Below are 27,294 nucleotides of genomic sequence, written 5' to 3'. Positions count from 1 at the left end.
CACACATCCACACAACACCCTCACAGTCAGCAACCATTTGCTTCTCAAGCTAATCAACTGTGGCTTTTAAAAAATTACTCAGAAGCCTGAAAATACTTAATAAGCATTTACTTTTAAATGCTTAATAAGCATTTAATTTTAAGTTTATGATCTAGTAATACATATAAAAATCGTAGATAATTAATACCTATTTTGTAAATTTTCATCTTGCTTATAAGATCATTTCAAAGTTTAAAGTATTTAAATGTCAACTGAATGCACTGGGGGACATTTTCTCCAAAATTTGCAAATATACAGTCTGTATAGCATTATTCTGAGGGGAAAACGAGTGTTTCAGGAAAAGCATTTTGGTACACGAATTCAGTTCTAAAACACAAAGAGTACGAGGGCAAAGGGAGGTATGCTTCCATGTAGAAAATACCTTTCATTAAAATGTTCTTGGTTAATTTTATTTAAAAAATCTACAACTAAATGGAATCATATCTTAATTTTTTTTCTTGGTAAGAAAATGACATTACACAGGAGATAACTATCACAAAACAAAAGAGTCAAAGATGAAAAACTCTCTGTTATACAGGAAAACAAGGCTTTTGCCAAGTAATCTAGGCAGAGTTTATAAAACATGTGCATCCTTTTAAAAGCCCAAGTTATACTAAATATAGATTTTATCCAGCTGAATTAGCCGGATATTGCCCAAGCAATGTGTATTTTAATACTGGACAACATGATTTTTTAAAAAAAATAGTAATAAAGCTGTGAACTTTACATATAGCACTAATATCAGATTTGTAGAAAATGGCACAGGCGTATGACCATAGGAAGGAAAATTACTAGCTTATTCTCATGATTTTTGAAAAAAAACAAAACAAAACACACAAACTAAATGCTTGAATGAGACCTACAAAATGCAGAAAAAGCAATAGCTTAATTTTCTTTAATTTTCCCTTCAAGAAAGAAAAGTCTGTATTCAAAATTTAAGTTGAGCCATTGTGTGCATTTATAGACCAGATTGAAATTATACGTTAAAACAAAAGTGTGGCTGTTTCTTAAAGGTCATTTATATTGCTTCCAGGAGATGCACTATAGGAATAAGCATAACCTAAAATTCCTCGTCTCAAAAGCTCTGACTTCAGCGGCTGCATCGAGGAGCCATCAACGAGCAGAGGCTTATAAAATCCAAACCAGCTTGTATGAATGTGTAAAACACAGTTCACACGCGTGGTAAAAATGTCTTTGTTTTTGTTTGTCATTTTCTTTGGAAAAGCTTAGACTGGCTTGTTCATTTTTCTATTCTAATGTGTGGAAATTCTCATTATATGAAAAAGTGCCTATTTGTCTTTCTCCCAGATTCATCCTTCAAAGCTAAAGCAAAATTAGATTGGGACATCAGACACTATAAAAGGGCCAGAAAGGATGAGGTTCACTTTGAGAAAGGTAATTTAATTTAGTCAAGATACATTACAATTTTCTAAAATTTTAATTAGATGTGCTGTTATGTTATTCTTTTATTTTTTTTTTCATTACCAGCATTACTAGGAGTTAATGTCCACCATACTGGAGACAATGAGAGGGTATAGATGAAGTGCTTTATGAAAAATACAACATTATAATATACACTCTAACACCAACAAGACGGTGTTTGTGTGGTGATTTATTTGCTCTAAGCATTCTGTGCTTCTGAGAACACCTTAAGTCAGTTACTGCTGTTGCTTTCATTTTACAGACAAGACAGAAGGAGCACAGCAAAGCTCGGAACTTAGATTTGCTTTACTCCAAACTCCAGGATTTGGTCAATGCTATTTGATTCATTTTTTAAGACGACATGCATGTAAAAACCATCTCTAGGATGATTTATAAGGTATTTAAATATATATTTCTCCCTTCTGGAAAAGCTGAATATTTCCAGTTTTAGAATACACTTTAATTTCTGAATAACGGCCATTACATGTAAGTGTAGTTAATAAGCCTTTAGCCACTTCTCAGGGTACACATTGGTAACGACCATGTATAACACAGAGAACACAATTAGGTCAAGGAAGTAAAAAAACAAAAACCGAACAAAAAATTTTTTTTCTTGTGTTTGCAATGCTGTAAGCGCATGAAACAGATTATTTTAAGGCAAGAGAAAGTTCTCCCTAAATATTTTTAGCTAAGTAACAGATTGTATATTTATTATTTATGTCAAGTCTAGGTTTGTCTTAGATAATTTACTGAATCTTGGTAACGAAATTTATAGACAGAGGAAAAAAAGAAATTGAAAGTAGACCCTCCTAAAAGGCCAGAAATGAAGAAGGAGCACAACGTAAGGGTCCATCACGTAAGGAATATGAAGTACTGCTCAAACGAAAGTGAAAAACAAAATCCCCGAAGCCTACATGTTTAAAAATTGTATCGTAATTACATATAAAATGCAGATGTCTCTGTAAATATGCAGAAAACACACACGAACACATTACCCTCCCATTTAAACACATAAACTGAGTCTGACCTGATCACAAAGACTGTATTATCCAAAGCATCACAGCATTAAAGTTATTTTTCATATTATATTTGTATAGGGAATCATCCCTGATTTGAGTAACATAAGAAATATACATTAGAGGATTTAATAAAAATTATGTTTACCCATCACACAAAACAAAAAAGCATAAACACAGCTTTTAGAAAATATTTCCCATATTCTTCTTTTAAAATTATACACTGGTTTTTGACTAAGTATTTTTTTAAAAGGTTTCGTTTTCAAACATTACACTTAATAAGCACAGCTTGCAGAAGTCAATCCAAAATGTGATGGACTGAAGTGTATTCAGACTGTTTGATAATTTAGAGTTAAGTGACAGAAGTAAGTACCACGATATTCAGGTAAAGCAATCAGGGACAAAATGGTGCTTCCTTAACCAAATACAGTGCAACTTGCTTTAAATTAAGAAACTGTAAATATTTAAGAGCAGTTAAAATGCTCTACCTTACGAAGTTAAAATCTAAAGCTATTCTTGCAGGAACTCTTCAGTATTGTCATAATCATTTTAATTAAATTCTCATTTTTCAGGTGGTCCCTTTAATTGTTTTTTCCTACTTCTTAATGTGTTTTTCTAAAGCCATTTCTTTTCTGCAGCTGTGTGCGATTGGTTTTAATGGTAGCTGCTTCCTTTTTTGCCTTCTGTGAATTACAATTTTAAATGGTTACACATTTTTTGTTTTACTGCCTTCAGCACAGTTTCATAAAGATGTTTAAGGCTGTTGGCGAACATTTTCATTTCCCATCTGAAAAACCAAGAGCCAATTTGAATATTCCATATTGGCCTTTTATGACCTGTTTTATCCTTTAATATGTAAATGAAAGCATATTCTTTATAAAGACTGGTTCATTTCCACAAAATTATAATTGTTCTTTTGCTCTCTTAAAATACGCATTCGATAAACAAGATAATATGTGATTGCTCTTTTATGTTGCATCTTGTTCGTGAATGAAACACCTCTCTTTTATTTGGTGACAGCCATTTCCAATGAAGAACTAGCATTTTCAGATCATAAGAATAACCTGTAACATGAAAAATGAGATTTCATACTTGCACTTGAGAATTATCAATGCTCACAAAATGTTAATAAGTGAAAGGCTATCCAGACCTTTCTTAAATTATAACTAAGAAATTAAAAAGACTTGATAATTCAGTTTCACTTTTGCCATGATAAAAAATATAACTTCATTGCAAAATGTTATTATACATCACTTGTAACAGTTTACTTATGAAATAAGTTTGTACTTACTGCCTGGGTTATCTCCAATCCCACTGCTCTTTCCATTCCAGTACCAGAGCAGAAGGGTTGCGTCACGTGACCCTGAGAGAATGTAGCAATTTCCCCCGATATAGGATTCAGAACGAGTGAGGCAAGTGACCACATCCCAATGGCCAAATACCACTTGAATCAATTTTCCTGAAATACAAAACAATTTTCTTTAAAACTGCTATAAAATAAAGAAATTCCAGTGACCACTTAACTTATAAGATAATGAAGTCATGTTAACTCTGATTCTGATGATTCAGATTTTACAATCAAATTTGATCTGGTTTAACCTAAAAGTTTTCTTCAAATATTAACAACAAACAACCAACAGAACAGTGATAATAACATTTTTGAAAGACATAATGTTAACACTATTTCAACAAACAATATTTGAGGACCATGATACCATATCATTATATGTGGCTACTATAAATTCCAAATGAATCAGGTCTACTGATTAAAGCGGGCCCAGAAGAACTTGTATCTGGAACGATTTCAGCAATTTTTTAAGTTACTCTGTATGATTCAAAGCAAAATAAAACTTGGGTGCTTTTCTTTACTCTATAATTCAGACTTTGCTAATACAAACTTGTCTCTGAATTAGTAAAGATGTAATGTATTTCTTCTCTTTTTTTAAGTGATCTATACAAGGACGATATAAGTCACTTTGGAGAGTTTGTTCTTTTCAAATCAGAATTACATGAACTAAGTTTTGGTAAAAAGACTAATATATTGTGATTGCAATTAGAGCTGGATCATTCTTTCTTTGTTTTGATTGTCTGAACGAGGAAAATTCCTTGGGGGGTGATGATGAAGTTAAGATAATGGCAGTTTATTGAACATTAACGACTGGGGACGAAAGGGAGGAACCCAGTACACTTACTATACATCTAGGGAGGGCTTCGGACACAGGATGAATTATTCAAATCACAGTGCCAGAAAAAAAGTAAAGCCCCCACTTTGAGAATCTTTGTTTAAAAATCAGATATGGTGTTTATAATTCATACAAACTTGTCTAAAGAATGAAATAGCTGTAGGAGCCCTTCCGCTACATCCCTATGTTTTCTAGCTAACATTTTTCTTTGAAATGTCTACAGAAGTACAGATGAATGTCATAGTATGTCCACCTCTAATAGCATGAATTTCTTTTTATTTTTAAAGAAGTGTTTCAGCGGGGTCATATAAATGGAATTCAAATATTCAAGAAGAAAGACCACTAGGCTGAAAAAAGATTAATATGCCTAAAAAGTTCGTGTTTAATTTGGAAACATCATAACCTATTCAAAAGTTTAAGGTCTCAGTTAAGTATTAGCATCTAGGTGTATTTAACTTTTCAAGATAATCATAAATATAACTAAAGAAGTACTTATGTTAATTTTTTAACTCTTGATTTTAATAAGTCTGAAGCTTATTACAAAGGCCGCAAATTTTAAAAAAAAGGTGAAATACAGTTTACTTAACTCAGAAAGTCATATCAGCGTGTTCACTCCTGCAGAGTCTACTAGTAACTTTAAATTCAGATTCATTTCAGTCTCAAATTGCACAATTAAGAAAGTGTATTTTTTCTCCCGTGAATAAAGACTTTAGTCAAAGTAGGTGTTTTAACTGCTAGAAGTTAAAAATATGTACTTATGAATTTCTCCAACCTTTTAAACTGATATCAAAACATTTCATTTAAAAATTAGTTGTATCCACTACATCAAAAACTAAGGATGTACTGTATGGTGACTAACATAATAAAAAATTATTATTAAAAAAAATTAGCTGTATTGATAAAGAATATGGTAAGAATTCAAGACTTCTTGGAATGAAAAAAAATAGAAAAGAAAAAGGGCAAATTAAATATGAAAAGATATAATCATTTCCATATCATTTCCAATTTATCTGAAGAACAAAGTGGAAAGGTTTGTGGTAAAATGGGTGGGGTTAAAGGCAGGCCGCCTTATAAAGGGTAAGACAAAGTTAGGAAGCTGAATGCATCTTATTACTAATTAGAAAACTGAAGGTTAAATCAGTGAGTTTTAACTACTGAAAATAACTGAACACACCATACTGCTGATTATTTTTTTGATGACAGAGTATGTACAGTTATTTCTGTATTTAGCCTACACCTAAGTGCAGAGAGCATGTAAACTCCAGGAATGATTTAAATGGGTTATCGAGGGTAGGCTTATTTAAGCTATGATACCTACCACCGTGGGTTGTGGGAGTGAGGAGGGGAGTGACTATAATTTAGTAGGTACGTGAGGCACACGGTACACAGGAAATCCACATGCTTCCAGAAGGCTTGGAAACGAGCAGCTGTTCACTTGGTAACTTACCTAATTTCCAACTCATGTGAGGACAAAGTGGAAAGATTTAACTGTAAAAGTGGGATGAATTAACTATAGTGGCAGAATTTTCCAAGATTTGTTTGTTATTTCTCGGTTAGTCATTGCCCTGTATCTACAATATCAGTGTTAGAAAAATGTATACTCAGTCACTGTGGTTTCTTTTCTCCTTAAAATTTCCTAGTGTTTTAATTTTTGTCCCCAAAGTTATCACAATTATTTCCTATTCAACATTTATTTTTTTTTTATTTTTTTTTTTTAAAGATTTTATTTATTTACTTGACAGAGATAGAGACAGCCAGCGAGAGAGGGAACACAAGCAGAGGGAGCGGGAGAGGAAGAAACAGGCTCATAGCAGAGGAGCCTGACGTGGGGCTCGATCCCATAACGCCGGGATCACGCCCTGAGCCGAAGGCAGACGCTCAACCGCTGTGCCACCCAGGCGCCCCTCAACAAACATTTATTGCACACCTACTAAGTGCCAAGCATTAGGCCTTCTTACATGTACATTGGTGGTAAATAGACATAATCCCTGCCCTCGGAGTATTTAGTGTCTAGTGGGGCAGACAGCCATTAAACAAACACAAACATATGTAATTATGAATAGTGATGAGTATTATAAAAGGAAAAATCAAGGTAGGATCAGTGAGAATAATGCAGAATGAATTTAGATTGGGCGTGAAGGAAGACTGAAATGAGGGAGTGACATTTACATATTTACATCTAAAGTGTTTCACACTTTAATACAAATTAACTACTTTTTACAATTTATACTTTGGACTCAACTCTGGAAAACATTATTTTTTCAAGTTTACTCTTTCCTGTTCTGGCAGCCTTCCTCCGCAATATTTGTTATTGCTATGAGGTTGAGGTTCACTCCTCCTAAGTAAATCACAGCATATAAATACCTGCTGCTCTTTTTGGTAAATTATTTTCTGATAATCTCATAAGTGTTCCTCAACCTTTATTTTTTGTTTTCTTTAATACCAGTCCACCTCTCCACACACTAATATCAAATATTACCACAAGCACTAGAATATCCCTTTTTTGACAGAACAAATTTTCTAGTTAATGCTTTATTTGACAGCTGTGCTACAAATAAAAAAAATTCAAGCTCAGGACTCCACACCATTGAATCTAAAATGTGGCCTGAAAATAATTCCCACTGCCGAGGGAAGGTTTTATTGTTGCCTCTGCTGTTCTGGTTGTGTCCCGAAAACATGATTTATGTTTCAAGAATTTTCCGTTACAACCATGTTTCTCTCCTCCCCCCCCCACCGCACCCTGAATCTAATAAGAGAAGGATTTTTTTTTTTTGGCTTATGTGCTAAAATATAATTGAATTCAACACTTGTGATAGCTTTGCTATTATATATTATTGATCATACAATTTTCCCCTTGCTTCTCTGACAAACTTAAAGGAGAAAATATTTAATATCCCTATTGTCAAAAAACACAAACACATATTTACCCTAACTGAAATTATTTTAAATAAAACTAGCATCATAGTTTGTATATAAGATATTAAGATATTAGGACTATCATTTCAGGATTTTTTCATAACTTTTCTGGCAAGCTTAAATATTGTACAAGCTGAGTCCCACTGAAATGAAGTTTAAAATAAGGCTGCTACTTATAAAAATGTTTCGCATACACACACACCCACATTTTAAGAAACAGTAACTAGTGGAAGACTTTTGGAAAGAGGGGAAGGAATGTTACCTAGTTTATAAAGTCTAGAATGGTATCTAGCTTATCAAATCTAACATAACATGGAAGACATACTAAGAACTTAGTGTTATAAATTATAGCATTTTCCCAAATTAACCAATACTGACGGGTACAATATATGGTAGAATCACAAAGAATGCTACATTTGAATTCGGAAGAGCTGGCTCCAAGGCCCAGTTCAATCACCACTATCTGTAAGAATTTCAACAAGTCACTTAACCCTTCTAAACCTCAGTTTCATCATCTGAAAAATGGGGATAAAGATACCCATTCTCTCTCTCTCACAGGACCACTATGAGGCTGAAACAATATCATGTATATGAAAGAACTTTGTAAATTCTAAAGAACTGTGTGTGAATGTGTTATTTTAATTATTAGTATTACATAACAGTGAGGTTAGCTCTATAAATATTAATATTCAGTGCTTTTTAAAAGTGACATGGAATGTCAGCAAGCTCAAAAATCCTCAAATGTCAAAACCAAAGATTGACATAATACATGATTCCACTTACATAACATTTTGGAAGACGCAAAATGACAGACATGAAGAATAGTTCTGTAGAGCAAGGCTGAGGTGGGGAAGTGGGGTCTATAAAGGGGCAGCACAGGGAATTTTTGGGATGAAAGAACTACTCTGCATCTTTATTGTGGTGGTTATGTAATTCTGCACACTGTCCAAACTTACAGAACTTTAACCCAAAAAGAATTTTATTGTATATAGATTATAAAATATTTTTTTAATGTGTAAGAAACAATAAGCAATCTAAAAGAATGTTTAAGAAAATTTTGTGAAAGAATGTAGCAATTTTAATCTGAACATTTTTGCTAAAAGGGAGCACAATTTAAGGTCAAATGATTCTAAGCTATCATTACCATAATAGTGAAAGAAGAAGTTAAAATTTGAATTTAATTATTAAATCAGAGAAAATTCATTATAATAATAAATAATTTTAGGAACACACCAATCCCCATGGCACTTTTTAAGAATTCTAGAGCAGTTTTAGGCTCAGTAGCAATCAACCTCGTAGACCTAAACATGCAATAAGCACCTGACTAACGAGAAAGACTTGAATAATGATATTTTCTCTCTGGACCTACAGAAGGTAGGATGTAAATTATAAGAAAACTAGATCATCCGTTCCATAGAAAAATAAAGAAATAAACAAGATCATGGCAAAAACAACTTCTAGGTTCTATATGAACATATTCGACTATTTCCCCTAGTTTCTCATGGCTGTATTACAGTACTATCATCAAAATGCATTAAGGACAAAGTCCTTGAATAATCAACAATTAATTTTTCAATACATTACACTTACTAAAGGAGAAACAAGGACTCATACATTCTATAAAGATTACTGACAAGACTGAAAAATAATTTACTATAAAACATTAAATCAACTAGAAATTTCAATTACGAAGAATTTCTTATTCCTACCCCATTTAAGGAAGATACTTGTAGATCCTTGTTTTAGTTGAAATAATCTACTTCCACAGTATTTTCAAGTTCTGATATACTAATATCTAATTCTAATTCTTTTAAATGCTCAACTACATATTTACCATAAGCTGACTTCCCCCTCTAACAGTTTCTAAAATACTTCAGAGAGACTTTATTACACTTTCTCGATGTCCTATATACAAGAACTTGGAAACATTTTACTAGATTGGATCTTCCATATTAATAGTGACTTGAGCTTGGTTTGTCCCTTAGGAAGATGCATGCAAATGAATAAATGGGCTTAACGTTTTATATTCTAACAAGAGCTTCTGTCACATATAAAATCAGTAGTCAGCTACTTTCCTTCATGATGGTGTAGCTTTCAGCAAGATTCTATGCAGAATTGAGTGGAGGCAAGGTATCTACTACTAAGAAATACATTTAATGAGAATTCCCAGTAAGGAAAAAAATGTGGGAAAATACACCAGTATGTGTGTGCGTCTGCTATATGATTGTGCATAGATACACGTGTGGACGGTATTTACATACCTGCATGTGATTTCAAATGAATCATTCATTCTGTAAGCACGAGGCTTGGGGGACACACCTACTATAAAAAACTGCCTCTTAAAAACATGCTGAAATTAACTTAATAGTGGACTGTATAAGAGATTTTTACTTAAAAGGGAAAAACAGTGTCTCTAATGTTACACATTTTACAACCCTGTTTAAGTACTGAAAGGAAGGTGAGAGAGCATTCTAAGCCCCTCAATGCTACTTGCAGTTAATTTTAGTTCACTGATGGAGAAAATAAGTTACCTGTGTCAGTAGAGTAGACTCGGAAACTCTTATCCCAGAAGCCACAGATGAGAATATAGCGGTTGTCTGAAGTGATGACAAAGCACTGGGAATGGACTTGAATACTTTGGTCTAAAAGGTCAGTGATTTGCCTCCTGTGCATTCCTGTGTTGCTGGCTGTGAGAACAGAGGAAGAACAAAAATCCTACTAAACCCACACACGTACAAAAATCCTATAGTTTGTAACACTGGGGGTGAGGAGTGAGGCAGGAGAGGTAACACATTCCAGGATAAGAATATTTGATCTTTAATTTAAAATTTTAAACACAGTAATATTTGAAGAACCAAAGAGGAAAATATATCCGGTTGTTGGAAGAACGTGGGTAGCTAAATTCAACATCTCAGTAAGAAATTTTGCCTAGAGGGAAAAATAATAACATACTACAATTTCAAAATAGTATACAATTCTCAGAACATGCTTTCTAGCTCTTGGGCAGGACCAAACTAGATTACAGTCTCTAGCTCCCACCACAGTTAGGTTTGTGTTTCTGACAATCTCATTACACCCATTGTCATGAGAATGGATTTGCGTTGTGACAATCTATTACCTTTAACTTTTTGTCACAGGAAAAAGATATTAGAATTTAAATGTCATATATTTGAAATATTGTAGCATCTTGAAGTACTTTGGCGTTAACAGGTCTTTAATTTGACTAGATGTGAATTCCCATTTCCCCTGTTTACAGCTGCACTTGCATGTAGGGAAAGGGTAAAATTACTATTTATTAAAGATACTCGTAATTGAAAAGTCAAAGCACAGCACACTGACACTTTCTTACTCCTTATGTAAGCAATAAAACAGGACAGTCTGGCAGTGTTTTCAAAGTGCTACAGAGCACCTGATACGGGGTTTGTCACAAGGTGCAAGGTCAGACACAGAGCGACATCAAGCACATAGGAAGAGTAATAATCCTTTAGAAATATACTATCAAATATGTCATTATCACAAAAGGAATTTTCACTGAGATGCCTTTTTTGGAACCATGAGGCCAACCAAAGAGAAAGCTTTCTTTCTAGTGACCAAAGGGTTATTTCACCACCAACTTTCCAATACAAATAATGGTTCTTACAATAACAAAGGAACTTGATTGTACCAGAAATCAAAACAAACAAAATAAATTTCTGCATCTGATCATTACATTCTTTGTATAACAGCCTTCAGGGTTTTTTTGTGTGTGTTTTCTTTGGGGGGGAGGAACCTCAACCTATAAATGCATTATTGATAAAAATAAAAAATAGAAAAATATTCATTGTACGTAATAACTAAGTTAATGTGGCCAAACTAAAAGAAGGCTCAGAAAGTAATGCAGAAGAAAAAAAGTGTTCAAAGTACTTTCCAGTGCTGTGCTGGTAACCACCGCGGACACAGAGAAATAAACCTCTCTGCCCTCACGGCAAATACGACATAGCAAATGTATGCACAGACAGAATCTCATGCAAGATTCTGCTAGCGTCTGTCTATACAACTTAACCATGTAAGATTACTAGATAACTATTTGATAATAGGCTTCATATACTTTTGGGGGGATTAATGAACTAGAAAGTGATAGCAGTAGTAAAAAGGGTAGAAATCTATTTGGGGATCACTCCCCTGCCACCTCCTTCCCACACAAAGGGAAGTTGCTGGCAAATGAAAAAAGCTTTTATGGGTATCATAGTGCATCACAGAGAGACATCAATATCCCACTGCAGCGAAGCTGTGTGGTACAACTTGGATCTTTTATTCCAGAAAATCTAGCAATTAAAGACAAGGTATGTAGTACTTTCTATACTGGTTACTGCAGTACTTCATTCCACATGAAAACTGTAAAAATGTTTATTTTTGTTACTATTTATATGACTTTTGCTTCTATGATATAAACCTTCACTGGTCTTTGGCCTTTTCTTTTTTAGGGGGGGCATGGTCTCTTAGGAGGACCTGGCTTCACAGATATGACGTGTGCATAATTTTGAATTGAGTGACCACAATGTACCCCCTCCAATGGGTAAAGGCTGAGGCCCTTTCGGCATTCAGATGAACTATTTTCTAAGTAAATGCTTACCTGTACTTTAATATTGCAACTCCCCCCCATCTATCCATTTATCCATCCATCCAATCCATATAACCTATCTCTCTCACAACTGCCTTTCCTTTATCTCGTTGTCTTCTGAGATTCAGTACCGAAGGTATTTTTATTTAATGAAAATTAGGTATATTTGTCTAGATAAGCAGTCTTCAAACTGGGGCATGCATAACCCTGGCAGGAGGGTGGTATAAAATTTCCCAAGGGATAAACAGGCACAGATGGTTTTAAGGGAATCAATTTCTAGTTCCTCAAGTTTTATATGTTCTCTTCTCTGAAACAGATTTGCCTGAGAACTCTCCTATGAGTTCTCCTTTCTTACATCCCTTTTTGCATGCTCTTCTTCCACTAAATAAAATAAAGGCATAGTTCTTTCCTATCCAGAATCTTACTATAGTACTTTATCTCAGGGTATAAAAATCTCTTGAGATACAAATAAAGGGACAATTCAAAATACTGATTATGAGGCTGAAAAGTGAATGTCAAGGTATGAAGTCATTCGGCAGGGCAGGGGGTTTCCAATTCATTGCTTTCAATAAAATGGAAGGAGGATCTAATCATGATGCCAATTGATAGATCATTAAAAATAAATTTCAACGATAAATTATTAAAGTGATCATTTAATGATAGACCATGAAAATAACTCTTAATAATAGATTACTATATAAATTTTGTAACATAATTTGGAAAAAATTCGAAGATTTCAGTGACATTGTTAAAACAAAATTCTTTCCTTTCCCATCTATTTTCTTATGTGAGTAACTTTCCTCAGAGCTTCCACCTATTAAAAAAAAAAAATAAAAGGATGAACCATTGACAAATCCTGTCTCATTCAGCAACAAATAATGTTCATTCATAAATACTTGAGCAAAGTGGGGGAGGAGGAAGCCGTATCCATTTCATTAAAGATGTATTTCCAATAAATGTTTGTTTTTATGTTTAATAATGTCTATTAAAATTTATAATTTTAATAAGTGTGTATTAATAATATTTGTAATGATAAGTCAGTGAAGATCAGTTTTTAGAAAAAATGAGTCTTATGGTCATAGGAAATTTTAACAGTTAAATTAACATACCTATGTTTAATTTTCCATATATTTTTATTGCTGAAAAGTATAATAGGGTAATCAATTTTGAAAAGTTAAAATAAAATTGTGTAGGTAGAGGTAGAATAAAAATATAAATTTAAGATGAAAAAGGAATACAAAATTTTCAACTGTTAAGAGCTTTTTAATGTATTTAAAAAAAACAAAATGGTGACTATCGATTCACTTTGATATTTAAATTCCATTGGATATATGTAAAATTTTATACACTATGCAAGAAATTATAACCTTTGCAACTATATAAACTTGTGATGCAAACTTTCAGATGCTACATTAAAAATATGTGAGAAGGTACATGGTTTTAAACATTATTTTAGGGGATACAGGAGCAAACAGTCCTGTAACCAATGATGTGGAGTAGGGAAGAAAACTATGGCCTGTGCCTGGTTTTGTATATAAAGTTTTACTGGAACACAGCAATACTCATTTGTTTGTATAATTGTCTATGGCTGCTTTTGTGCTATAACAGAATTAAGTAGTTGTGTCTGAGACCTTATGGTCTACGAAGCCTAAAATATTTACTATCTGGTCCTTTACTGAAAAAGTTTACCCATGCCTGGTCTGAAGGGTGACAGTTGCTGAAATCATTTAATTAGACTTGACTATAGGATATATTCATTGTCAAGTTTTAAGGCAAACAATGATTTATACTTCATAAATAATGCTTTTAAAGGACTTATCAAATGGACTTTATTTTCCTGACTTTTATTTTTTTTATTTTTATCTTTTTAAAGATTTTATTTATTTATTCGACAGAGATAGAGACAGCCAGCGAGAGAGGGAACACAAGCAGGGAGAGTGGGAGAGAAAGAAGCAGGCTCATAGCGGAGGAGCCTGATATGGGGCTCGATTCCATAACGCCGGGATCACGCCCTGAGCCGAAGGCAGACGCTTTAACTGCTGTGCCACCCAGGCGCCCCTATTTTCCTGACTTTTAAAACTTTACCCAAGTGAACATTTTATTTTTTAATATATGGCAAATCATATGTACTCAAAGCAAAAGATGATTTAGGAATCAGAGCAGTATTTATCCTTATGGTGGATAATTCCTTCTTAGATTTCTGCTTATACGTGGGGGACTGATGAATAAATCAGTTTTGAGCTTAACATTATTTTAGTTCATCCTGATAGTTCATTCGCAAATGGTAGCCACTTAGCCCTCTACTGAGCTAACCCTTTGAAACAAGGGTTTTAAAGACAAAAAAAGTTGACCTACACATAGGGAACACCTTGTATTTTAAAATAATAAGTCAGCTCATTCATCTGCTTTATTTAAAAACTTAAACATTTTTTTTTTAAAGATTTTATTTATTTATTCGACAGAGATAGAGACAGCCATCGAGAGACGGAACACAAGCAGGGGGAGTGGGAGAGGAAGAAGCAGGCTCATAGCAGAAGAGCCTGATGTGGGGCTCGGATCCCACAACGCCGGGATCACGCCCTGAGCCGAAGGCAGACGCTTAACCGCTGTGCCACCCAGGTGCCCCTAAAAACTTAAACATTTTAACAAATATATATGCCAGGGATATTTAACAAAATCAAAAGCTAAACATCCACATTGGTAGCATACCCCTACAACTAGGCAATTAAGTTTTTTATTCTAGAAGTTACTGAAGAGCATCTTTAAAAACAAGAAATGTTAATATGTTCATATCAGTAACATTCTCAGTGAAACCACATCTGAAATCCCCACCCATAAGAATGAAAAATTCTAAACGAGAGATATCACCTGACTCAAAAAGCACAGAAGCAATTAAATATTCGAAGTCATCTGCTACCAATGCTCATTTCATCCCAAAGGCTCTTCCTGGTCTCCTCCCTTTTCCTTTTCTCCCCCTTGAACAAATTTAACCTCCAATGGCAATTTATTGGGCTGTAGGACCACAGGAAAATGAATACAAACATCTTAACACTGCCATTCGCTGGGCAATATATTTCAACTTCGAAACTGCTTTGCAATTGCACATTAATCCCCTCAGACTGAACAGAGGATCCAGGAAGAAAGGATTGATCTCCTTTAATGATGAAACCTTGGCACTACAGTTTTATTTTTCACAACACAGTGCTGCTAAGAACCCCACTGTTATTATGAAAATTTCCCTAGCAAAGGAGCTCCATCACATTACCGGTGCACCAATTCATCATAACGTGCCTCGCTCCTGCTCATCAACAAGTCTGAGTGATGAAAAGATCCAATATTATCCTGACAGTACTTCATGCGCATTCTCAATCACACATTATTACAGCATCCATATTAATTTTCAGTGACACGCGTCCTAGGCCTGTTCAAATTAGGCAAACCAACGAGGGGGAGTTGATGAAATACCAGCATAGCCACAGCTCATTGCATTCCAATTTGCATGCAAATGGTTTATCAGGAAAATTCCATTCCCAGCAACCAGCAAGTGAAAAACAACTGTAATCTACACTTCAGGGCCACCATACAGAGCTTAATGAATCGCAAAGAGAGAAAGAAGTGACAGACCTATGAGAGGATCGATTTCCACTGGCAGCTGGTATGGCTGGTCTTGTACTGCACCTTGATGAGCTGGAATTCACAAAAGATTTAAAAAAAAAAGCATTATTTTTCTTATATTAGACTACATAAAAATGCTTAAGTCAAGTCTTACATAGAATTGTTTCCAACCTCCAAATCTCTCATATACTTTTGTGAAATTTAAAGAAAAAAAAATCCAGGTGCTTTCACGGCTAGCTTATGAAACATTTATTTTAGATTAGTGCTGTTCTGAACATGTGCCATCGGCAGTGGCTCCAGTCCTGGGCCATAAGCTCTAGCAGATGCTTGACTGGCAACCTCTGATGCTGCAACAAAACAAAATTAAGTGGTAAAGCGCGCTGAAAACAAAATGTGACAACCATCTGCTGACTGTAGCAAATACTGTTTTTTTGTTACTTCTTAAAAAGGCAGTTTTGAATGCTGCAGCACAAAGGATCCACAAAAACGTCAATTTATGATGGAGAAAGGGAAAGCTCTAAGTCAGGGAACATTTAATGTTTCATCCATCACTTAAAACCAATCAATTGAAAGTTTAAATAAAAATAAAGAAAGCGATCCGCAGATAAATGTTTTAGTTAAATGCATTTGGCTGAAATATTTTCCTCAAGATTGGATTGAGGTTTTTAAGAAAAGTTTTATTAATATTTAATATTTCCATGGTTTCAATTTCAAAATACTCTGAGAAGCAAATGAAAAACAAAAATCAATCCATACTAAGAATAGTTTGTTCAACAGTTCTAAAGGTTCCTGCATACTTATTTTGTTACTGAGAAGAGATTTTGAGGGCTGTTTCCTGTGAAAGGTAGAAGGACTTAAGGTAAAGAGGAAGTGTGCTGGGGAGCCGGAGCTGCTGCTGGCTGCTATGCAGACTTAGACGGACATAAATCCAAAAAGGAAGGGTTTTGGAGTAGATGATCTTTTCAGCTTTGTAATTCTAATAGTTAAATTCTGGGCCCTTTTCCAAATTATTTTCCCCGAATGAGAATGACTCAGCCATTCACTCTGGTCAGTATCTGCCTTTAATAGACTCATCAGCATTTAAACTACTGCTTAGCTGGTATCAGAACTCTGCTTAATACCGTCATATTTTAGGAAATCTTTCTGACTCTCCTTGAGGGGCTGAAAAGAAAAATGGGGTACGTTCCAATAAGTTCATTAGATTATTTTTAAAACTTATTATGTCATCATTTCCCCTGTTAGCAAATACCAACTTTTCAAGGTGGTTTCAAAGATCATTAATACTGATAAAATACCTAAGTACAATATTAGCACTAAAAATTTTAGTTGAGTATGTATAAGAAATTAAAGTAGCTGAAGAAAGGAAGCTGTATAACTCAGTCTTTTTTACTGAAGGCATTGTCTGCTGATCACTGGCTCTGCCAGGAAGAAATCAGGGGACACATACAGGGAATGTTCAGGGAGAATGCACCATAGCTTCTGGTTTACCCAACAGTGCCATTTACTTCCAGTAATACCACTGCTGATCAACATTAATACCTTGATAATTCTTCTCTACTGCTCTTAGAATCTGGGATCATAGAGACATGAAAGACGCAGTGTCACTGAAACGTAGGAGGGTAACTATCTCTGGTCATGCCTCAAATTCCAGCGGTGCCACTGACTGCCCGTGTGACCTTGGGCAAGTTATGTAGCCTCTGCATTTCAGTTTTCTGATCAGTAAAACGGGTTAGACAGAACAATATGAAATTAATAATACCTGACATTTTGACCTATAAAGAGGCGATTTCATATGGTTCAACCTAAATATACAACCTACATCCTGAGGGGATTCAGTGAGTTAATACATGTAAAGTGATTAAAACAGTATCTAGAACCTAGAAAATGCTCTAGAAACATTAGCTGCTATTCTTTTATTCTGTAAGCAGGTTCTGTAAGGTCCTATGGAGGAGAAGGAAAAATAAAGATAATTTTTTTTTTTTTTTTAAATCAGGACTCAGACACTGCTGAAAGAAATGACAGGAGCTAGCTGTCTAATGAACAAACTATGGAAATCATAGTTTCTCAGAAAAGAACCAGAGTCTAAATTTTTAAAAAGGTAGTATAACATGAATTTGATATTCACTGGAGAAAAACTGTTGGGGGATTTCTGACATATTTGTTCATGACATTTTTTTGAAATCAAGGCATATCAATGCAAGGGAAAGGTAGAACAAGATAGGATGAAAGACCAGATTTATATAAACACACTTGAAATGAGACACAGATTTAATAAAATGGATGCTTAATATTTTTAGGTGTAGGTATAAGCTCAGAATTGGAGATCACATTGTAGAAGGATTAAGTACCTGTGTATTCCCATATGTATTTATCTGGTGAGGAGTTGCTGTGTCATACTGTAAAGCCAGGGGGTAGAAACAAAACACAAGGTACACGTGGAGTCTAAATGGGTATCTCTGGATCATAGGGGCCCCCAAATGTGGGGCGACTATCCATAGGCCAAAGCCACGGGAGGTGAAAGAATTCACCTGAGGCAGAACAAAGGAGAAGTTTATTGAATACACTGCAGGGGAGCATGGGCAGGGGAGCAGAGGAGAGGCTGTCTGCAAGGAGGTAGTGGGTGGGGGCTGCTTTTAAAGGGAGAAGGGGAGGAGGTATGGGGATGTAGGGAATATTCCCTTCTTTGGGAACTGTGCCTCACTGTAAGTAGCCCCTTGGTTAGGGCCTATGGGTATTTTGAGGTGGGGCGCCTGGAGGGCCTGTGTGTATTCCATCACCCAAGTCTGCTTGCCTAAAAGCAGCCTGGACATCTCCCCTGACAGATCAGCAATGACAAATCTTAGACATTCGGGCAGAGGTTTCATCCTCAGTAGTACAGACACAAAGGTGGCTCACTGGGGAGAACAAGAGGCAAAGAACTGGTAAAACATATGCAGTCCTCCAAGCTTTTTTTTTTCTTTTTCAAATTTTATTTATTTATTTGACAGAGAGAGACAGCAAGAGAGGGAACACAAGCAGGGGGAGTGGGGGAGGGAGAAGCAGGTTTCTGGCTGAGCAGGGAGCCCGATGTGGGGCTTGATCCCAGGACGCTGGGATCATGACCTGAGCCAAAGGCAGATGCTTAAGGACTGAGCCACAAGCTTTTATCTCACAGAACGGTGGGCTTGGGCTGGGAACAGCTGGGTGCACCGTAAGTGGTACTCCAGCAAGAGATGCTGCCCCTAAAGCACTTTACATATGTAGAGAAAACTTGGAAGTAGGGAAAAGAACACGTGACCACCAAGTACTAAGGGAAGCAAGCTTTCAAGTCAGGGAAATGGGCTGGCTCACGAGGGGACTGCCAGGAGCCTGGCATGAGTACTTTTGGAGTATCAGCTGGAGACCTAGTAAGTAGCCCCTTCGTGGAGTCAGCTCAGTTCCTGCTGAGCTGGCTCTCTGCTAGGCTGAACGGAAGACAGTGGCAGAGAGTAGCCCGGGCTTTCCAGCAACTGAAAAGGTTTGTTTCTCCTTAAATATGCTGTCACTCTGTTTAAACTGAAGAAGTTCTCAGAGCTGCCACAGCCACCCAGGACAGGCATCATTTGTGCTGGCCCTGATGGCGTGCACACTGGTGCTTTTGCCGAGCTCTAAGAGTCAACGCACACTGACCAGGTCAATCCTCTAGTATATCTGATAGCATACATCACCAGCATATTTTTCCTCTAACGAGTGGTATTAGAGAATCCAAAAATCACATTTGTTAACTGATAATCTTTAGTCCCAAAATATGTCATCCGCATGCACAGTTTCCACTGTAAGTTCACTTGAAGAAAAAGGAATACAAGGACCTAATAATAGAGATAGAATATACCTGCCTCGATTTCTACTTTCTCTACTTTTTCTGAAGTCTATTCTCTAATCAAATATTGGCATTCATTTCCTTTCTAATAGGCAAGAAAATGGCCATATTTAATAAATTCTGATACCAACCACAGATTCTTCATGATGGATACCTTACTGAGCAAAGTCAGTGCACCAAGTTTTTGCTTGAATGTCAATTCAATTCTATTCCATTCTAAGTGCTTTTGCATTTAATTTGACATGAGGTCCTATTCAAGAATTTATATTTTTTGCAACCAGTTCAGGTATTATAATGAGCAGTACTTTATGCACACTTTACATATTTAATGACAAGTTATCAGACTATTAAAATCTATCTTTTAAAATTTCCTACCTAAAACATGGCTTAAAAAAAAGCCTATAATCTTCAGGACTTTAAAAGATTTTCCTTCTTAAAAACAGAATTTCTAACTAGTGGCCAAAAAGAACAGTGCTAGATCCAGATCCCAACATTCCTGTTCTAATGAGAGGCAATAAATCATAGAAGGGTGATCATAAAATTTGAGTCAGAAAACTTGGGTTCAAACCTGGTCCTGCCACTGACTGACCATATGTGATACTGAACAAGGCAAGCTCCCTGGGGCTCAGTATCTTCATTGGTAAAACATGGGGCTGGATTAGATGAACTCTCTGGTTTCCTCAAACTTTGGTTTATGATTCTAATGGTTATTTCAGTATCGTGCTGTTAGTTACCCTAACTATTCAACACTTAATGGAAAAATAGAATGTACTTATGGGTTTCTAGTATTTGGGCTGTGTAAGTGCTTTTTTTTTTTTTTCTATCGTCCATGACAAATACTATGATGTCATACACAAAAAGGCACATAAGTAGACGACGAAAAGTGTTGAGTACATGAATAAGTGGAAAAAAGGAGACCATCTGATACATAAATATATACTATTTATGGACACAATATAGAAAATCATTATATTAAGTTAGAGAAATGATATTTATCTAAAAGGAATAAAGACAAACCACCAGATGCCAAAGAATAGTTTATGTTTTAACATTTGTATTCTATGCCTCAGAGGAGACTTCTTTAAGCCTTTCAGACTATTAAATATTTTGATATAGACTAATGCTTGAAAATTGAAAAGCTTCAATGTTGAGATATCATATATTTAAAGTGGATATTACAGTATCTTTCTATAGTGTTCAGCAGTTACTATGCATCAACATGATATTTCTTTACTTACCAGGAAGGTTGTGCCACTTGTTCACTGCAAATAGTCTGTTAGCAGTGACTGTGATCACAGCAGGAGTCGCCAAACCAGGCTGGGTGTTAGCTGCCACGTGAGTGACAGGGGAGTTGGAGGGAAACTTCAGGACCATGATAACATCCTGCTGGGCTTGGTCTGTGAACATCAAGGGACTCTGCAGGAGGAGATACTGTTGAGTGGGCGTGACAAGACCCAAATATACAAGAAGGAAAAGACAAAGAAAGACAAGAAAGAGAGAGGGTGCAGGAAAAGAAGAGGAAAGACCATGTTAACACAAGTTGCAACTGAGAGTGGGGTGAGCAGAAAGGTTTAGAGAAACTGCAGTTAGGATTGGCTTGTAATTTTCGCATATGTCATTAGTTGAATGTTTTGGTGATCGAAGTAGAATAACATTAACAGAAACATTTTAAAAATCATTAAAAATCATTTTAAACATTTTAAAAAGATTTTATTAGCTCCTTTCCCCACCCCACTCCCATGAAAAACTAAAGAAATGATTTGATTTAGATTCTAAATAGGCAAAGTATTAGAGATTGCGTTAAACCATTCTAATTGCGAGTATGTGTCAGATAAAAAAAAGAGGCTAGGCAATGGGTACAAAAGCAAGGCAAGGCAACTTCCAAAGATCATCAAAAGTTGTGTTGAGTTAGCATGAAGATTTTGACAACTAAATAGAGAGATAATTAAAACAAACATATTTATAAGCAATAGTTATACAGCATGTATGTATTATTACAGTCAAGAAATAACTTACAAACGTAATATACAAACTTAATTATAAGGTGTTTCAAAGCAATGCATAATTAAATGTACTTGTAAAAACAATATATTTATATAGTGTACCAAGTCATAAACACTGCCCTATTATAATGCAAATGTTGTTCTTTTCTGCTACAGCTAAGGATAAAGAGAAATACCTAGATGCCCCACCTCTCTTGGTAAAAAAAAAAACAAAAAACAAAAAAAACTAAAGCCTAAGACTTTTGATTTCTCCTTAAAAAGCAGCAAGTAATTGAAAATGTTAAACAAAAAACACTGTCTGTTCTAATAACTAGCAACAAAATAAATCTTGAAGACTACTAAGGATTTAGAACATTCCTACAACTCATAAGTCATAATCTCAGACATCTATAACACCACCGTGATGTACCGGCTTTATTTATATGTGGTGCCAGTACGCTATCACACAGTAATTGCACTGTGCATTTCCAGCAATCCTCTTCTACCATGTCTATTTTCTAATAGCTGATTAGTATCATTCACAATTGAAACACTTTGATGAAGTGCTTCTGGCTGCTTTCCTACTGCCATATTTCAAAATACCAGGTATATGTAAATGTGTAGGCACATATATTTAACACATATTTATTCAGAACTGCTAATAAAAAATTAAATACATTTGCATTTTTATTATCAGTCCTTTTAAAAAAGTTATTAAGAGTACTTAGAAAAACATATTGCACTAAGAATTCCTATTTGCACTCTTTGCATAAAGGTGTAAATAAAGGCAACTAATAAGCTACCCAGACACCCTTCTGAGCAAGTGGCTAAAAGCCAATCAATATTATGAGTTAATCCTCCCTGGATGCTCATTCAATTAAAGGTGTCAGTAATGCCTCATCTGATGTGGCCTCAATTAAATCCAACTATCTGATGGTGTGAAAACACAGGGGGATACAGCAACAGCAGCAAAACCAGACAAATAGGCAGCCTTCGTGTGCCTGCTAATTACTACACCTGGTGCATATTATGGCTCATGCACTTAACGCAGCACGAGGTGGCTTTAATTTCTGCTATATCCGTGTGTGTGTGTATGTGGTGGGGTGGGGTGCACTGATGGCTGATGGGGGGGACTCATCTGAATGGTAGTAAAAACAATAAACATTTGGGCCTTTGATTTTTAAAACCTCTGTATCAATTAGCAATTTTTATTATACAAAGAGCCTTTTATACACTTTTCAAGGAACTCTGTGGAACTGGGCAAAAATGAGAAACAATGAGCAACAACAAACACAACACCCTACAGCCTAGTTTTGAAGAAGTCCTGGGAAAAGGAAATGAACATGGTTTCAGAGTACCAAGCCTTATTTTTCAATTATGGGGTTAAAAAAATAATATTTACTAAAGTCAATTTATAAACTCTGAGTAAGAGTATAACATACATCATAAAGTGTCACTGAAAGGAAGTTGATACTTATTTTTGAGCTTAACAGCTCGTATTGTAAATACGATTAGACTGAAATTGAATAATTCCAATGTTTATGCCCTTAAAAAAAACACAGAAGAATCTCTAATGTGTAGGAAGAATGTCTTGTTTACATAGTGACTCTAGTGGGCCAACTCTTAGCCACATGGCAAGGACAAGCTACTTCCACAGAAAGCCATAGACATCATATCCAGAACTGTCCACCGCATTTTTATAACAAGCTGTCCCCTCAGCCTGTTTCTACATACTCCATCTTGACTAGTGCTCCCAGTGCAGGCAAGCAGTGGGAAACTCTTGGGAGTTCCATTATATCCTTTTGGCTGACAAGTACGGAATAGGGAGCACTAGACCTAAGAGAAAGAACAGCGCAGCGTACTGGGCTAGTCTACGGTGACAGCAACAGCTGGAGAGGAGGAGGACAACAGGTAAAGCAGGGATAAGAGAAGCAAACCTTCCTCTAATCCTAGGTGCCTCAGGGAACCCCATTTGAGGTAGAAGGGGGAAACTGCTAGCCTAATTTCATTCGGTTGTCCCAGATTAAGTGTGCACTTGTTGACAACTCTGGTTTCTCTCCAACACACCTTTCTTTCCCACCCACATATGTGTAACATGAAAACACAGCTTGCACAAGTCTGGAAAGGAGTTCAGGGATTCAATGCAGAGGATAAAGATAATGGGAAAGACTGTTATCCCATCCTCATATGAGCATGTGCCTTCCTATCCTAGAAAGCTGAACCGCCTCATGGATTCTTTTGCCATGGAGACAGGCTTTACAGGAGAAGCTCCCTCCTTGCCCCAGTGACCAAGTCTGACCAGGTAAAAGTCAGTGGAACAGTGGAGGTGAGTGTCCATGAGCCACCATCATAATAGCCTGAGTCTCACTGACAAGCTACTACTAAAACTATTTCCAAACCACAAACATAAATCATTCTTACTATTTTTATAGGATTATCTTGCACTGTTTTTGTTAAATGTTTGCTTTTTACGTAATCTTCTCAGTAAAGTTACCCTTTATGTTCACTTAAATCTGATCTCACCTGTTTAAAAATGTTTAGTGGAAAACATGATGCAAATAATTTTTAAAATGCTGTATTTTATTGTGATGGCCAACTCATATAACTAGAGCAAGAAGGGAAAAAAGGTTTGGAAGCAGAAAGAAGTTGACAAAGAGGGTGAAAGGGAAAAAGACACAAAGATGATGGTGAGATTGAAAGGGAAAGAAAAAAAGAAAGATAGCCAGAGGTGAAAGGGCCACATCTCTATATCTTGCTCTCTTCGCTCCTGTCTCTTTGCCATATTGGTCAAAACTCTACCATCTCCAACTCCTGATTCTGGGCTAGCCTCTGACTTGCTTTGACCAATAAAATGTGGTGTAAATGATGTTATATATTCAAAAGTCTTGCAAAAGTGTTCTCTTGGAACACTGTTCCTACTGTGAGAATAGCCTGAGCTAACTTCCTTGATGATGAAAGACCACATGGAAAGAGGTCTGGCCACCTCAGCCCACCCCACAGCAGTATGTGAGGGTGCCAAGGTGAGAAGAAAAGAAGAAGTGCCTGTCTAACCCTCAAAATCACAAGCAATATAAATCACTGTAGTAAGCTTTGAGCGGTATGGTATACCAAACTATCTTTTCTTCTCGCTGTGGTCCCTTATCCTCGGTAACAATACCCTACACATTAGGATTAGTTTTAAAATTCCCAAAATGAAAACATATCGGGATGTAAAGAACAAACAGAAGCAAAACTAATCTAGAAACTCATAGGATCAAATCAGAAAACTCATCTATCCTATGTCTGAAGCCATTATCCTGCAGTGAGGATATGTGACAATTATAAACCTTTTAATTCTGCAACACAAAACATGGACTGATGAGATCCTAGAGCACTGGAGCAATGTTCACCTGTCCAAAGACTCCAGGACAGCATGTCATAGTATCTGCCAGTTGTTAGCAGGTTGACAAACATCGCATAAAAAGAATAGGCTCAGAGGTGGTAGAAAATCTCAAGTACAACAAAACACGGTTATGAATGTTGAGTCTAGTCTCAGAACAAGAAGAGTGTAAGCAGCACTTACCACTTGCATAGCAGAACCTCTGGGAGGATGGGGCTCTATGAGTAGTTGAGAAGGAGTCTGTCCAAAACTTCGAATTTGAGCTTCAACAGCCTGAAAAAGGCATGGGCAAGTTTGAGGGTTAAGAGGTGCTAATTATAGGCAGTAGAACCACAACTGTCACCTGAAAATGTCATTCCATGCTTCTGGTTTGTTTCATGTTGAAAATCAACTTTATGTTTTCACAGTGGGTCTAAGCACCTGGCAAGGACATTGAGGGTGAGGTCATCCTTTAGTACTGTGTAAGCTGTTCCTATAAAACCCTGCAAAACCTTCTCATCTTGCTCAGTGATATGAAACAGAAACCAGCTATTACAATCAGAAATTGTCCTTTTTGGCTTCATCTCTGTTTTCTTGCATTTTTTCCCCTGCTTGCATCATCCCTGATGACTAAAGCTAATCTTTTACAGGTATAGAGAAAACCTATTGCTGCTTTGATTCTAGGCCCCATTTCATCCTGGGAAGTAGAAAGGAGGAAAAAAGAAACATAGCACCTGTGAAAATGGCTTGATGCTATTATTTTGCCATAGGAAGAGCATTATTGTTGACAGTCTCTTTGAACCTAGGTGGCTAAACGACAAAGTAAAAGCCATATGTTGCATCCAAGCATGAGACAGTTAAACCAGGGACTAACTAAACATAAGAAACATGTGCATGCCCTCTTTGAAGGACGTGTGCATGCACCCTTTGCAAGACACCCCTTACCACGGATCTTCCTGTACACCTAGCACAGATGCTCACTTCCCAATCACCAATAACTCCTTCATCATGGAAAACAACTAAATGCCAGATGCTATCACCGTCTGTAATATTTTATTTGTTTACTTGTTTATGCCTTTCTCTTCCACTAAAATACAAGATCTATGAGAGCAAGGACCTGATCTATCTTCTTTACTGTTAGATCCCTAAATTGGGTGAATGAATAAATAATACAGTATGTGTGAGGAGAGAGAAGGAAGCAAAGATATAGAAAGACTATTTCAACCCCCACAATAGTCAGGATTCTAACTTCCAGGTTAAATGAATGAGGAAAACCTCTCAAATTCATAACAGAATATACGTTTATCATGTTATTTTTTTAATCCCTAAGAAAACAATCCTTAATTTTTACATGCTCTGCAGGACTGTAGGCAATTAATATATCAAAAAACAAGGAAATGTAATCATTTTCTAGTATTAATTTCCTTTTTTTATTTGTTGAGGATACCACCAGTAGCCCTTTACAATGAACCTTGTAAGAAACGGTGATAGCAATTCATTATTTATGCATTCAATAATCATCAACAATGTACATAGCAGTATTAGGTCTTTTTTTTTTTTTTAAGATTTTTTATTTATTTACTTGACAGAGATAGAGACAGCCAGTGAGAGAGGGAACACAAGCAGGGAGTGGGAGAGGAAGAAGCAGGCTCCCAGCAGAGGAGCCTGATGTTGGGGCTCGATCCCACAACGCCGGAATCACGCCCTGAGCCGAAGGCAGACGCTTAACCGCTGTGCCACCCAGGCGCCCCAGTATTAGGTCTTAATGTTTCTGCCCTTGAGTATTCTCAATATGGGAAGCAGGACAAATGGACTCAGAAGGTTAAACAGCAGTTTGATGTAGTCAGGCCAATAAGTTTAAAGACAGCTCTATGACTTGCTTAGGCAGAAAAGACTGGAAAGCCCCTCTGTGAAAGCTGACTGGTATGATGGAAGCAGCATGGCTTCTGAAGTCAAACAGACCATGTTCAAACCCTGCATGCGTACCACTTATAAGCGCTGTGATCCGGGTAAGTTACTTAATAACCATCTCAAAGTTTCAATTTTCTCTCCTGTAAAATGTGGGTAATAGTAGTATCCACCTCATCATGCTATATTAAGAATTAAATGATATTTATGTAAAAAACATAGCAAAGTGCTTCGTAGATTAGACAATATGCAGTCAACAAATATTCACTAAGGGCTGATAATAACAACAAATATTTATTTAGTTCTTACTATTTACTGAGAACTTTTTGAAGTGCTTTACTACTTTATATCAGTTAATCTTTAAACTATACGAAGTGAGTCCAGACACCTGGGTGCCTCAGTCAGTTAAGCATCTGA

At 36.1% G+C, this 27,294-nt stretch overlaps 1 protein-coding gene across 5 annotated transcripts in view; it reads right to left on the bottom strand.

Moving 5' to 3' along the window:
* LRBA (LPS responsive beige-like anchor protein) overlaps window positions 1–27,294 on the bottom strand; it is a 725,452-nt gene that overhangs the window by 26,761 nt on the left and 671,397 nt on the right. For 3 of the 5 annotated variants that reach the window (XM_034661533.1, XM_034661532.1, XM_034661535.1), the window contains exons 49-53: window positions 25,174–25,263; window positions 20,868–21,060; window positions 15,801–15,863; window positions 10,108–10,263; window positions 3,769–3,936 (exon numbers count right to left, since the gene is read on the bottom strand). In XM_034661533.1, the coding sequence (XP_034517424.1) occupies window positions 3,769–3,936; window positions 10,108–10,263; window positions 15,801–15,863; window positions 20,868–21,060; window positions 25,174–25,263 (670 nt within the window). The remainder of the gene's footprint in view (window positions 1–3,768; window positions 3,937–10,107; window positions 10,264–15,800; window positions 15,864–20,867; window positions 21,061–25,173; window positions 25,264–27,294) is intronic. The other 2 variants (XM_034661534.1, XM_034661536.1) reach the window with 1 other exon arrangement.

Source organism: Ailuropoda melanoleuca, chromosome 5, assembly GCF_002007445.2.
Source record: "Ailuropoda melanoleuca isolate Jingjing chromosome 5, ASM200744v2, whole genome shotgun sequence".
NCBI classification, from domain to species: Eukaryota; Metazoa; Chordata; class Mammalia; order Carnivora; family Ursidae; genus Ailuropoda; species Ailuropoda melanoleuca.
The sequence above is the reverse complement of the archived record's forward strand: the minus strand, read 5'-3'. Positions and strand labels throughout refer to the sequence as shown.